The sequence below is a fragment of the Mobula birostris genome, chromosome 17 (genome assembly GCF_030028105.1).
Source record: "Mobula birostris isolate sMobBir1 chromosome 17, sMobBir1.hap1, whole genome shotgun sequence".
NCBI classification, from domain to species: domain Eukaryota; kingdom Metazoa; phylum Chordata; class Chondrichthyes; order Myliobatiformes; family Myliobatidae; genus Mobula; species Mobula birostris.
Window position 1 is genome coordinate 1,700,189 of NC_092386.1, and position 14,538 is coordinate 1,714,726.

Consider the following 14,538-nt stretch of genomic DNA (forward strand, 5'->3'; position numbering starts at 1 on the left):
ACCCCTGAGGAACATCACTAGTCATTGGCAGCCAACCAGAAAAGGTCCCCTTTATTCCCACTCATTGCCTCCTGCCTGTCAGCCATTCCTCCAACCATGCCAGTATCTTTTCCTGTAAAGCCATAGGATTTTATCTTGTTTAGCAGCCTCATTTGTGGCACCTTATCAAATCCAGTCCACTGTTGACAAGCAACACACATCAAAGTTGCTGGTAAACGCAGCAAGCCAGGCAGCATCTCTAGGAAGACATTCTACAGTCGACATTTCAGGCCAAGACCCTTCGTCAGGACTAACTGAAAGAAGAGCTAGTAAGAGATTTGAAAGGGGGAGGGGGAAGGATGGAGCCAAGAGCTGAACAGTTGATAGGCAAAAGGGATATGAGAGGATCATGGGATGGGACGCCTGGGGAGAAAGAAAGGGGGAGGGGGGAAGCCCAGAGGATGGGCCTCCCCCTCCCACTTTCAAATCTCTGACTAGCTCTTCTTTCAGTTAGTCCTGAGGAAGGGTCTCGGCCTGAAACGTCGACTATACCTCTTCCTAGAGATGCTGCCTGGCCTGCTGCGTTCACCAGCAACTTTTATGTGTGTTGCTTGAAATTCCAGCATCTGCAGATTTCCTCGTGTTTGTACTGTTGACATGCACTGTTTCTCCTTTGTCCACCCTGCTTGTTACTTCCTTGAAGAACTCTTAATGGATTTGTCAGGCAAAATTTCCCTTTACAGAAACCATGCTGACTTTGACTTATTTTATCATTGGTCTCCAAGTACCTTGAAACCTCATCCTTAATAATAGACTCCAACAATTTCCCAACCACTGAGGTTAGGCTAACTGGCCTCTAATTTCCTTTCTTTTGCCTTCTTCTCTTCTTAAAGAGTGGAGTGGCATTTGCAATTTTCCAGCCCTCCAGGACCATGCCATAATCAAGTGATTCTTGAAAGAACATGACCTATGCATCTGTTATCCCTTCAGCAATCTCTCAGGACTTGGGGTTGTAGTCCTTCTAACCCAGGTGACTTATCATCTTAAGACCTTTGAGTTTGCCTTGCACTTTTTCCCTCTGTAATACAGACGTAGTAATGGCACTCACTCCTGTTCTCGGACGTTCATGGACCTCTGGCACAGTGTTAGTTGTTCACAGTGAAGACTGATACAAAGTAGTCAAAGTACTCACCAGGACTGTGCTGCAACACACAGCTCGAACCACATCATCAAGTTCGCCAACGACATGACCGTGATGGGTCACATCAGCAACAGCGATGAGTCAACATACAGAGAGGAGGTGCTGCGGCTAACAACTGGTGCAGAGCCAACATCCTGTCTCTGAATGTGAACAAAACAAAAGAGATGGTTGTTGACTTCAGGAGGACACGGAACGACCACTCTCCACTGAACTTCTCTTCACCATTTACACCTCGGACTTCAACCACTGCACAGAGTCTTATCACCTTTGGAAGTTTTCTGATGACTCTGCCATAGTTGGATGCATCAGCAAGGGAGATGAGGCTGAGTACAGGGCTACGGTAGGAAACTTTGTCACATGGTGTGAGCAGAATTATCTGTGACTTAATGTGTAAAATACTAAGGAGCTGGTGGTAGACCTGAGGAGAGCTAAGGTACCGGTGACCCCTGTTTCCATCCAGGGGGTCAGTGTGGACATGGTGGAGGATTACAAATACCTGGGGATAGGAATTGACAGTAAACCCTTTAACATCTGCCGGATGACGCTGAGGATGTTCTACGAGTCTGTGGTGGCTAGTGCTATCATGTTTGCTGTTGTGTGCTGGGGCAGCAGGCTGAGGGTAGCAGACACCAACAGAATCAACAAACTCATCCGTAAGGCCAGTGATGTTGTGGGGATGGAACTGGACTCTCTCACGGTGGTGTCTGAAAAGAGGATGCTGTCTAAGTTGCATGCCATCTTGGTCAATGTCTCCCATCCACTACATAATGGACTGGTTGGGAACTGGAGTACATTCAGCCAGAGACTCATTCCACCGAGATGCAGCACGGAGCATCATAGGAAGTCATTCCTGCCTTTGGCCATCAAACTTTACAACTCCTCCCTTGGAGGGTCAGACGCCCTGAGCCAATAGGGTGGCCCTGGACTTGCTGCATAATTTACTGGCATAATTTACATATTACTATTTAACTATTTATGGTTCTATTACTATTTATTATTTATGATGCAACTGTAACGAAAACCAATTTCCCCCGGGATCAATAAAGTATGACTATGACTATAACATCGATGACTCCTCCATAGAGGTCGTTAAGAGCATCAAATTTCTTGGTGTTCACCTGGCGGAGAATCTCACCTGGTCCCTCAATACCAGCTCCGTAGCAAAGGAAGCCCAGCAGCGTCTCTACTTTCTGCGAAGGCTGAGGAAAGTCCATCTCCCATCCCTCCATCCTCACCACATTCTACAGAGGTTGTATTGAGAGCATCCTGAGCAGCTGCATCACTGCCTGGTTTGGAAATTGCACCATCTCAGATTGCAAGACCCTGCAACGGACAGTGAGGTCAGCTGAGAAGATCATCGGGGTCTTTCTTCCCGCCATTACAGTCATTTACACCATGCGCTGCATCCTTAAAGCATACAGCATTATGAAGGACCCTGCGTACCCCTTATACCCCTCCTGCCATCTGGCAAAAGGCACTGAAGCATTCGGGCTCTCACAACCAGACTATGTAACAGTTTCTTCCCCCAAGTCATCAGACTCCTCAATACCCAGAGCCTGGACTGACACCAACCTACTGCCCTCTACTGTGCCTTTTGCCTTGTTTATTATTTATGGTAATGCCTGCACTGTTTTTGCACTTTATGCAGTCCTGGGTAGGTCTGTAGTCCAGTGTAGTTTTTGTGTTGTTTTACGTAGTTCAGTGTAGTTTTTGTATTGTCTCATGTAGCACCATGGGCCTGAAAAACGTTGCCTCGTTTTTACTGTGTACTGTACCAGCAGTTATGGTCAAAATGACAATAAAAAGTGACTTGACTTGAAGTTCATCTGCCATTTCTTTCTCCCCCATTACTACCTCACCAGTATCATTTTCCAGTGGTCCAATGTCAACTTTAACCTCCCTTTTAGTCTTTATATAACTGAAAAGCCTTTTGGTATCCTGCTATATTATTGGCTTCCCTTGTCCATACCTTCTTGGTCCTCACTACTGGTGCTACAGTCTTCAGTCTCTGTCTATACTCAGGGAGCAGAAGTACAGCCAGGTGATCAGACTTCCCGAAGTGAGGGCATGGAATAGCACGGTAGGCATTCTTGATGGTGGTGTAACAATGGTCCAGTGTGGTGTTTCCTCTGGTATTGCAAGTGATCTGTTGATGGCAATTGCTTAGTGATTTTTTTCCAGACTAGCCTTGTTAAAATCTCCCAAAACGATGGTGAAGGCATTAGGGTGCGCTGTTTCATGCATGTTGAGCCCATTACTCAGATCATCTAACGCCTGCTTGAGGTTGGCCTGAGGTGGAATGTAAACTGCTACCAGAATGACCCCAGAAAATTCCCGTGGTAAGTAAAAAGGATGGCACTTTACTGCTGAATATTCTGGGTCTGGTGAGCAGAATTGGGACAGCACTGATATATTTGTGCGCCAAGAAGATTTGATCATGAGGCATACTCCTCCACCTCTGCTTTTGAGAGACTCTATCAATCTATCCTGATGGTGTATAGTAAACCCGTTGATGTGAATCGCTGCATCCGATACGGAAGGGGTTAACCAGGATTCCATGAAACGAAGGACACACGCAGTCCTAATACAGCTCTGATACAGCACCCTGGCTCTGACATCATCGATTTCATTCACCAATGACTGCACGTTCGCCAGCAAGATCGTCGGTATAGGAAGTTTAAAATCCCGTTTCCTTAAACACACTTGTAATCTTGATTTCTGCCCACGCTTTCTCCAAGGTTTTCTCCGTGGACCATTCCGACCACAGACTGTTATTTCCGTCGGTTTTAAGCAGCGATAGTTCGTTTAAAGGCACTAAGATATCTTTGTTGACTGTACTGACCTTGGAAGCAGTTGTGCTTTTTAGCTGTAACATGTTGAAACGAAAATATTTAGTCATCTCCATTGAGAGTACAGCTGCTACTTGAATCATGCCTAGGCATCCCGGAGGAACTTCCCAATACACTTTTGCTGCCTTATATGCCTTTTCATTAGATTTTATGCAGTCCTCAATTTCCCTTGTCAGCCACGGTTGCCTACTCCTGCCATCTGAGAATTTCTCATTCTGTGGGACATATGTCCTGCGCTTGTGAACTATTCCCAGAAACTTCAGCCATCTTTACTCTGTTGTCATCCCTGCCAAGAATCCTGCACAAGGATTCCCAAGACCCCTTTCGCCTCAGTTTTTTTGTATTTCTCTCCATTTTGAAAAAAGCCCTTTCATTTCTTCAAAGTGCATGACCATACACATTTCTGACACTGTATTCCATCTGCCATTTCTTTGCCCATTCTCCTAATCCATCTAAGTTCTTCTGTCACTTCTTTGCTGCTTCAAAACTACCTGGTTCTTCACCCATTTTCATATTGTCTGCAAACTTTGCAGCCAAGCCATCAATTCCATCATCCAAATCATTGACATATAATGTACAAGGAATCGGTCCCAACACAGACCCCTGTGAAACACCACTAGTCACCATCAGCCAACTGGAAACACTTGCCTTTATTCCCACTCCTTGCCACCTTCCAAACAGCTACTGCTTTATCCATGCTAGCTCTTTCCTGTAATACCATAGGCTCACAGTTTGTTAAGCGGCTTCATGTGTGGCTCCTTGTGAAAGGCCTTCTGAAAATCCAAGTACACAACATCAACTGATTCTCCTTTGTCTATCCTGCTTGTTAATATCTTGAAAGAATTCCAACTGATTTGCCATGCAAGATTTTCCTTTGATGAAACCATGCTGACTATAGCTTATTTTGTCATGTGCCTCTAAGTACTGTGACACCTCATCCTTAATAATCGACTCCAATATCTTCCCAACCACTGAGGTCAGACTAACTGGCCTATGGTTTCCTTTCTTCTCCCTCTCTACCTTGATGAGTGGAGTGACACTTAAAATTTTCCGGTCTTCTGGAACGATTCCAGGATCTAGTGATTCTTGAAAGATCATTACAACTGCCTCCATGATCTCTTCAGCCACCTCATTCAGAACTCTGGGGTGTACCCCATCTGGTCCAGGTGACTTACCTAACTTCAGACCTTTCAGTTTCCCAAGAACCTTCTGCCTAGTCATGGTAACTTCACACTCTTCATGCCCCCTGACACTTGGAACTTCTTTTTCTTTTGACACAAGAATGGCGGTGTTGTGGATAGTCTGGAGGGGTGTCAGAGGATACAGCAGGACATTGATAGGATGAAGAACTGAGCTGAGAAGTGGCAGTAGAAGTTCAACCCAGAGAAGCGTACAGTTGTTCATTTCAGTAGGTCAAATTTGAAAGCAGAATATAATATTAGTGGTAAGACTCTTGGCAGTGTGGAGGATCAGAGAGATCTTGGGGCACTCAAAGCTGCTTCGCAAGTTGACAGTGTTGTTAAGAAAGCATATGGGATTAAGTGCAAGAGCTGTGATGTAATTTTACGGTTATACAAGACCCTGGTCAGACCCCACTTGGAATACTGTGTTCATTTCTGGTCACCTCACTACAGGAAGGATGTGGATACTATAGAGAGAGTGCAGAGGAGATTTACAAGGATGTTGCCTGGATTGGAGGGCATACCTTATGAGAATAGATTGAGTGAACTTGGCCTTTTTTCCTTGGAGCGGAGGATGGGAAGTGACTTGATAGAGGTACATAAGGTGATGAGAGGCATTGATTGTGTGGATAGCCAGAGGCTTTTTCCCAGGGCTGAAATGGCTAACACAAGGGGGCATGGTTTTAAGGTACTTGGAAGTAGCTGCAGAGTGGATGACAGAGGTAAGTTTTTCACACAGAGAATGGTGGGTGTGTAGAATGCACTTCCAGCGATGATGATGGAGGCGGATGCAATAGGGTCTTTTAAGAGACTCTTAGATAAGTACATGGAGCTTAGAAAAATAGAGGGCTATGCGGTAGGGAAATTCTAGACAGTTTCTAGAGTAGGTTACATGATCAGCACAACTACTAGCTGTTAAGGTTCCTATATTAATTTCTGGTCACCGACGAGAGGAATGACACTGTGTGGGCAGGGCTGAATAAACACTATTTCTGTGTGCAAGTGAAACACAGTTAATGGCACTAAACCATGGGTTTGTTTGAAAGGATCTTCTTTTACCCCTTTGATGTTATCTGAAGATTTGAAATAAACAAGAATAAACCTAATATTGTGTCACTGCTGAAGAGAATTTGTTTCAATTCTATGTACATTGATGCAGTGGCGACTGACATATTTTGAAGGGAGCAATTTTCATAAATATAATGTCAGTCCAATTATCTGCCATAAGGAAGGCACCATTTAGAAGGAAGTCAAAATCAGGAAATAATTGAGAGTCCCCATATAATAGTCTTCAAATTCCAAAATAAAAATCCCCCCGAAATAAAAAAAAATACAAAAACAAGGTCAGAACAGAAAATTATAGAAATCCTCAGCTGGTTAGGTGGTGTTATGGAGAGAGAAACAGAGGTAATGTTTATAGTAAGTGCAAAGCAACACACACAAAATGCTGAAGGAACTCAGCATTAAGGCAGCATCTATGAAAATAAAATAAACAGTGGACATTTTGGGCTGAGATCCTACATCAGGACCGCGAAGGAAGGGGGAAGACACCAGAATAAAAGGGTAGGGGTGGGGATAAGAAGGAGGACAAGCTGGAAGGTGATAGCTGAAGCCGGGTGTGTGGGAAAGGAAAAGGGCTGGAGACAAGGAATTTGATAGGGGAGGAGGGTGGCCCGTGGGAGAAAGGGAAGGAGGGGCACTGGCGGAGGTGATAGACAGATGAGGAGAAGAGGTAAGAGAGCAAGTGAGGAATGAAAAAAGAGGGAATGGGAGGGAAAAAAGAAAAAAAGAGAAAAAAAATTACCAGAAGGACAAATCGATATTCATGCCATCAGGTTGGAGGCTACCTAGATGGAATATAAGATGTTGCTCCTCCAACCTGAGAATGGCCTCAGTGAAATAAAAGGGGAGGCTGTGATAAACATGTCCGAATAGGAATGGGGATAGGAATTAAAATGTTTGGCCACCGGGAAATTTTGGTTTTGGTGGATGGAGTGGAGATACTCGACAAAGTGGTTGCTCAATTTATGTTGGGTCTCACCAATGTAGAGGAGGCTGCAACAGGAGCACTGCAGGCAGTAGACAAACCCAACAGACTTGTAGGTGAAGTGTTGCCTCACTGGAAGGACTGTTTGTGAGTCTGAATAGAGGTGAGGGAAGAAGTGTGTGGACAGGTGTAGCATTTGTCTCACTTGCAGGGACATGTGGCAGGAGGGAGGTTAGTAGGGAGGGGTGAATGGACAAGGGAATCATATAGGGAGCGATCCCTGTGGAAGGTGTAGAGTGGGATGGAAGCAAAGATGTGTTTGGTGGTAGGATCTCAATAAAGGTGGCGGAAGTTGTGGAGAATGATGTGTTGGATGTGAAGGCTCATGGAGTGGCTGGTGAGGATAAAAGGAACTCTATCCCTGTAAAGGTGGTGGGAAGATGGGGTGAGCGCAGATGTCAGGAAATGGAGGAGATATGGATGAGGGCAGTATCAATAGTGGACACTGTAAAGGATCTTCCTTTCGTGTCTTTTGCGAATTAATTTCTCAAATATCGTAACGGGAGTTGATTCTTAAGAAATTAAGATCAATCTTGATGCTAACATATACATTAAAGGCATTTTTGGATAACATATTACTCTTAAAGTAGGTTGCACATTGCATTAATTGTCAATCCTAAGTTCTACTTAGGAGCAAGTATTTGGGGTTTTCTCAGTGCCGCTGAAGCCATTTGAATCTGTTCTGACATTCAATATAATTATGACTGATCTTCTATCTTGACAACAGTATTTTGATTCCCTCCCAATACATCCCAATACTTTTCTGTCTGTCCAGAAAGCTATCTACTTAAATATGTTCGGCACGGACTAGAAGGGACGAGATGGCCTGTTTCTGTGCTGTAATTGTTATATGGTTATTGTGGGCTGAAGGGTCTGTAATGTGCGGCAGATGTCTACGTTTTATGTTCTTTTATAACTATTACAGTAATTGTTATAGACAAGAAGAGAAGTGAAGAGATACATACTGTGATTAAGTATGGGGAAAATCACATAACAGATCCACTCTAATCCTCCTCCCTCTCAGCTTAAAGCTGTGGCTTCTACCTTTAAACATCCAACGTTCAGAAGCACACGTCAGTTTTTTACCCTATTTAAGCCTCTTATAATTTCATATACCTCCACTCGAAATAGTATACAGCCACGATAGCATGGTAACTAGTCGATTGCTATTACAGCGAGGGGCATTGGGGTTTGGAGTTTAAATCAGCCACTGTAAGAAACTTGTATGTCTTTTCTGTGAGCATATGGGTTTCTTTGGTGTGTTCCTGTTTCCTCCCACATGCTGCTACAAGTAGTTTTTCTTTGCACCTGTGCATACATGTACTTCTGTATGTGACAATAACCTTGACTTTGACTATCATATCACCTTAGAACCATAGAAACTACAGCACAGAAACAGGCCCTTTGGCCCTTCTTGGCTGTGCCGAACCATTTTCTGCCTAGTACCACTGACCTGCACACGGACCATATCCCTCCATACACCTCCCATCCATGTATCTGTCCAACTTATTCTTAAATGTTAAAAAAGAACCCGCATTTACCACCTCGTCTGGCAGCTCATTCCATACTCCCACCACTCTCTGTGTGAAGAAGCCCCCCTAATGTTCTCTTTAAACCTTTCCCCCCTCACCCTTAACCCATGTCCTCTGGTTTTTTTTTCCCCTTGCCTCAGTGGAAAAAGCCTGCTTGCATTCACTCTATCTATACCCATCATAATTTTATATACCTCTATCAAATCTCCCCTCATTCTTCTACGCTCCAGGGAATAAAGTCCTAACCTATTCAACCTTTCTCTGTAACTGAGTTTCTCAAGTCCCGGCAACATCCTTGTAAACCTTCTCTGCACTCTTTCAACCTTATTTATATCCTTCCTGTAATTTGGTGACCAAAACTGAACACAATACTCCAGATTCAGCCTCACTAATGCCTTATACAACCTCATCATAACATTCCAGCTCTTATACTCAATACTTTGATTAATAAAGGCCAATGTACCAAAAGCTCTCTTTACGACCCTATCTACCTGTGACGACACTTTTAGGGAATTTTGTATCTGTATTCCCAGATCCCTCTGTTCCACTGCACTCCTCAGTGCCTTACCATTCACCCTGTATGTTCTACGTTGGTTTGTCCTTCCAACGTGCAATACCTCACACTTGTCAGTATCAAACTCCATCTGCCATTTTTCAGCCCATTTTTCCAGCTGGTCCAAGTCCCTCTGCAGGCTCTGAAAACCTTCCTCACTGTCAACTACACCTCCAATCTTTGTATCATCAGCAAACTTGCTGATCCAATTTACCACATTATCATCCAGATCATTGATATAGATGACAAATAACAATGGACCCAGCACTGATCCCTGTGGCACACCACTAGTCACAGGCCTCCACTCAGAGAAGCAATTCTCTACCACCACTGTCTGGCTTCTTCCATTGAGCCAATGTCTAATCCAATTTACCACCTCTCCATGTATACCTAGTGACTGAATTTTCCTAACTAACCTCCCATGCGGGATCTTCTCAAAGGCCTTACTGAAGTCTATGTAGACAATATCCACTGCCTTCCCTTCATCCACTTTCCTGGTAACCTCCTCGAAAAACTCCAACAGGTTGGTCAAACATGACCTACCACGCACAAAGCCATGTTGACTCTCCCTAATAAGTCCCTGTCTATCCAAATGCTTGTAGATTCTGTCTCTTAGTACTCCCTCCAATAACTTACCTACTACTGACGTTAAACTCACCGGCCTATAATTTCCCGGATTACTTTTCGATCCTTTTTTAAACAATGGAACAACATGAGCCACTCTCCAATCCTCCGGCACTTCACCCATAGACAGTGACATTTTAAATATTTTTGCCAGGGCCCCTGCAATTTCAACACTAGTCTCCTTCAAGGTCCGAGGGAACACTCTGTCAGGACCCGGGGATTTATCCACTTTAATTTTCCTCAAGACAGCAAGCACCTCCTCCTTTTCAATCTGTACAGTTTCCATGGTCTCACTACTTGATTCCCTCAATTCCATAGATTTCATGCCAGCTTCCTTAGTAAATACAGACGCGAAAAATCTATTTAAGATCTCCCCCATTTCCTTTGGTTCCGCACAAAGCCGACCACTCTGATCTTCAAGAGGACCAATTTTATCCCTTACAATCCTTTTGCTCTTCATATACTTGTAAAAGCTCTTTGGATTATCCTTCACTTTGACTGCCAAGGCAACCTCATGTCTTCTTTTAGCCCTCCTGATTTCTTTCTTAAGTATTTTCTTGCACTTCTTAACTCCTCAAGCACCTGATTTACCCCCTGTTTCCTATACATTTCATACAACTCCCTCTTCTTCTTTATCAGAGTTGCAATATCCCTTGAGAACCAAGGTTCCTTATTCCTATTCACTTTGCCTTTAATCCTGACAGGAACTCTGCACTCTCAAAATTTCCCCTTTGAAGGCTTCCCACCTACCAATCACATCTTTGCCAGGGAACAACCTGTCCCAATCCACGCTTTTTAGATCCTTTCTCATTTCTTCAAATTTGGCCTTCTTCCAGTTCAGAACCTCAACCCTCGGACCACATCTATCCTTGTCCATGATCAAATTGAAACTAATGGTGTTATGATCACTGGAACCAAAGTGCTTCCCTACACAGACTTCTGTCACTTGCCCTAACTCGTTTCCTAACAGGAGATCCAATATTGCATCCCCTCTAGTTGGTCCCTCTATATATTGATTTAGAAAACTTTCCTGAACACATTTTACAAACTCTAAACCAGCTAGACCCCTAACAGTATGGGAGTCCCAATCAATGTATGGAAAATTAAAATCCCCTACCACCACAACTTTATGTTTCCTGCAGTTGCCTGCTATCTCTCTGCAGATTTGCTCTTCCAGGTCTCGTTGACTATTGGGTGGTCTGTAATACAATCCCACTAATGTGGCCATACCTTTCCTGTTTCTCAGCTCCACCCATAAGGACTCAGTAGACAAGCCCTCTAATCTGTCCTGCCTGAGCACTGCTGTAATATTTTCCCTAACAAACAATGCTGCCTTTTCAGCCTCTGTTTCTCCACGGAAAGCCTTCCCAACCTCTCCTTCTAAAAAGCCCTCCAATGCAGGTATTATTCTGAATATTTTCTGTCCATCCCCTCCAGCTTAAATACACTTTTCCCCTAACATGGAGACCAGAACTGTACACAATTTTGCAAGTCATTGTAATCTACGATTCGTCCACAGTGTCTTGGCCAAGGGGTCAGTCATGTTATAAGCTTCCTTCCCCACCATGTCCTCTTGCATGGTGGTTTTCAGGGAACTCTGCAGTTATACACGTAAGTCTCTCTGTTCAACAGCACTCCCCAGGGCCCCGCCATTCCCTTGTGTATGTGTTGCCTTTGTTCAACTTCCCAAAATTAATCACTCTGCAGTTACTTACCTGAATTAAATTCTATCTGACATTCCTTTGGTTACTGTCTCACTTGATCAATATCATGTTGTAACCTGTGAAATTTCCTTTGCGAGACCAGTGTCATGATATCATAACAATAACCTCTTCCTTAATGTTAGCAAAAGAAAAGAGCTTTTCATTAACTTCATGAAAGGGGACATGTTCCTGTCAACATCAATAGTACTAAGAGTGAGAGCTTCAGTTTCCGAGGAGTGAGCATCGCCAGCAGCCTGTCCTGGTCCAGCTACATAGATGGAATGACCAAGAAACTTCCCAATTCCTCTACTTCCTGACATTGCGGAAGAAATTTGTCATGTCCCTTTTGATCATCATCAGTTTTTATTGACACATTCTGTCCCAATGCATCACGGCTTAGTATGGCAGCTGTTCTGCCTGTGACCACAAGAAACTGCAGAGAGTAGTGGACGCAGCTCAGCTCATCATGGAATGGAGGGTTTCCTCCAAGAACTCCCTGCACACTACTCACTGCTTCAGTAAAGCAGGTGCACAGTCAAAGATCCCTCCCACCCTGGGCTTTCTCCTTTCTTCCCCATCCCCATTCTACCCGAAAATACAAAAGCCCGAAAACACACATCATCAGGCTCAAAGACAGCTGCTATCCCTCTTTTACAAGGCTATTGAATGGTTCCCTAGTATAACATAGATTCTTGATCTTGCAATCTACCTCACTATGGTTCTGCATCTTATTGTCTGCCTGCCTGTACTCTGTAACTGTAACACTGTTATGCTCTCTGTTGCTGTTTTTCCTCAATGCACTGTTGTAGTGAAATGATCTGTGTGGACTGTATGTAAGACAAGTTTTTCACTGTACCTCAGTACATGTCACAGTAATAAACCAAAGCCATGAATGTTGGTGCTTTCAACAAACTCACTAATCTTCCCTCCTACATGTCCAACCAAATCATTAATGTAAGACAAGCACTGAAGGGCCCAATACCAATCCTTGATCACACCATTTCCATCATGTCACCTCTCATCCTCCCTTCCTCTAAGGAAAAACGAACCAGCCTGGACTCCAGTCTGAGAAGCAGCCCTCCACCGCACCCTGTGGTTCCTACCTCCAGATTGGCAATCTCACCCTGGGTTAAGGGTCCCCAACATGGGGTCCACGGACCTCTCAGTGAATAGTGACGGCCCATGGCATAAAAAAGGTTGGGAACCCTGCCTTCAATCCTGTTCTGATATGGTTTGCCAATTTGACACAACCTACCAGTTAGGACCTGGTCGGTCCCAGAGTAATGTACCGGGATGGACCTTGTCAAGTGGATTACTAAAGCCCATCTACCACTTTTTGCACATCATTTCTTCAAATGAAGATATGTGCCAAAACAGCACTGTTCCCTCTTGTGAATTCAGTAACTTCCATGTTCTTTTCCATAGAAATGTGGATGTGCCCTCTCTCTTTTCTCTTGGTTCCACTATGGGGTAGCATATTGACCCTTAAAGAGGCCTATGTCGCCCCTCGCTCCTCTGCCACTCTTAATATGCTTATTGAATCTTTCAAAATTTACTTTGATCTCATCTGGACACTTTCTGGCCTCCCTATTTGCTCCTTAAGTATACTTCAATATTCCTTGTATGCTTTGAGGGATTCACTTGATCCCAGGTGCCATTACCTAACTTTTGCCTCCTTTTTTCCTAATGAGGCTGTCAATGTCACTTATCAGCCAAAGTTCCTGAATCTTGCCAGTCTTCAGTGTCACTCTCAGAGGAATATGCTTATCCCAAACTTTTTATTTAATAAGACCATAAGATATAGCAACAGAATTAGGCCATTTGGCCTATCGAGTCTGCTCTGCCATTTCAATATGGCTGATCCAATTTTCCTTTCAGCCCCTTTTAATGTTTAAAAACTTTCCAGTAAGAGATTCTCTTACTAGCTCTTCCTTCAGTTAGTCCTGACAAAGGCCCGAAACGTCGACTGTACCTCTTCCTAGAGATGCTGCCTGGCCTGCTGCGTTCACCAGCAATTTTGATGTGTGTTGCATGAATTTCCAGCATCTGCAGAATTCCTCGTGTTTATATTTACTTGAAATGGCTTTAACTATTTTTGAATTATGTATCACATTTGTGACGCAAATTTGTCCCATTCATCCACTTTTATTCAATGTTGCACTCAAGCATCAGTCTAGATGCAAGAAAGACTTTTAATTACACTTGTCTTTCATTCATTCACGGATCCTGCTGATTTAAAAGTGGTGCCATTTGAGTGGTGTGACGTGATTTCACGGGCAAGTTGAGCATGATCTTGATGATTATGAACACAGGATAAAATTTAGGCTGAGTTAAGCGGAGAAATTTTTCAACCATGTAAGAATAAATTTGATTTGTACAACATTCAATTAATTTTGTAGTTATTGTAACTGAGGCTAGCATTTGCTCCCGACTTATTTGCCTTAGTATGACTGAAGAAAAGAAATGTCAGTTTCATTTTTGCTGAAAGGTCAGCTTCATTTCTGTGTGTTGTGTATTGTAGAGCTGTGAGGTATCGACCCGATGTGTCTTGCCTTTGGAAACTAATTGGAGACACATGTACCACACTCCATGCTCTCTCAGCAGCAAAGCTTCACGTTCAAGTCCCTTCAGTTCTCTCTGGACAGGGTGAAATCTCTAATGTGCAAACATTAAACAAAAATGAAGTGCTTCGCCTGGGAGGAAGGTAAATTACTTTTAATTTAAAAGTTGCAATTTTAATCTTCTGAAGATGGTTTATCAATTTTATAAGAGTTTTTTTGCCCTTTCATGCTCTTGTGTATGTAAAGGGAAGATTTCCACAGGCAATTTTCCTTGAGCTTACCAATTCAAATTAAAAATGGAATCTTTA

The 14,538-nt window shown here is 43.5% G+C and overlaps 1 protein-coding gene across 3 annotated transcripts in view; it reads left to right on the plus strand.

The window, feature by feature from the left end:
• Positions 1 to 14,538, plus strand: part of skic3 (SKI3 subunit of superkiller complex) — a 307,663-nt gene that overhangs the window by 81,385 nt on the left and 211,740 nt on the right. For all 3 annotated transcript variants that reach the window (XM_072281194.1, XM_072281196.1, XM_072281195.1), the window contains exon 19: positions 14,191 to 14,373. In XM_072281194.1, the coding sequence (XP_072137295.1) occupies positions 14,191 to 14,373 (183 nt within the window). The remainder of the gene's footprint in view (positions 1 to 14,190; positions 14,374 to 14,538) is intronic.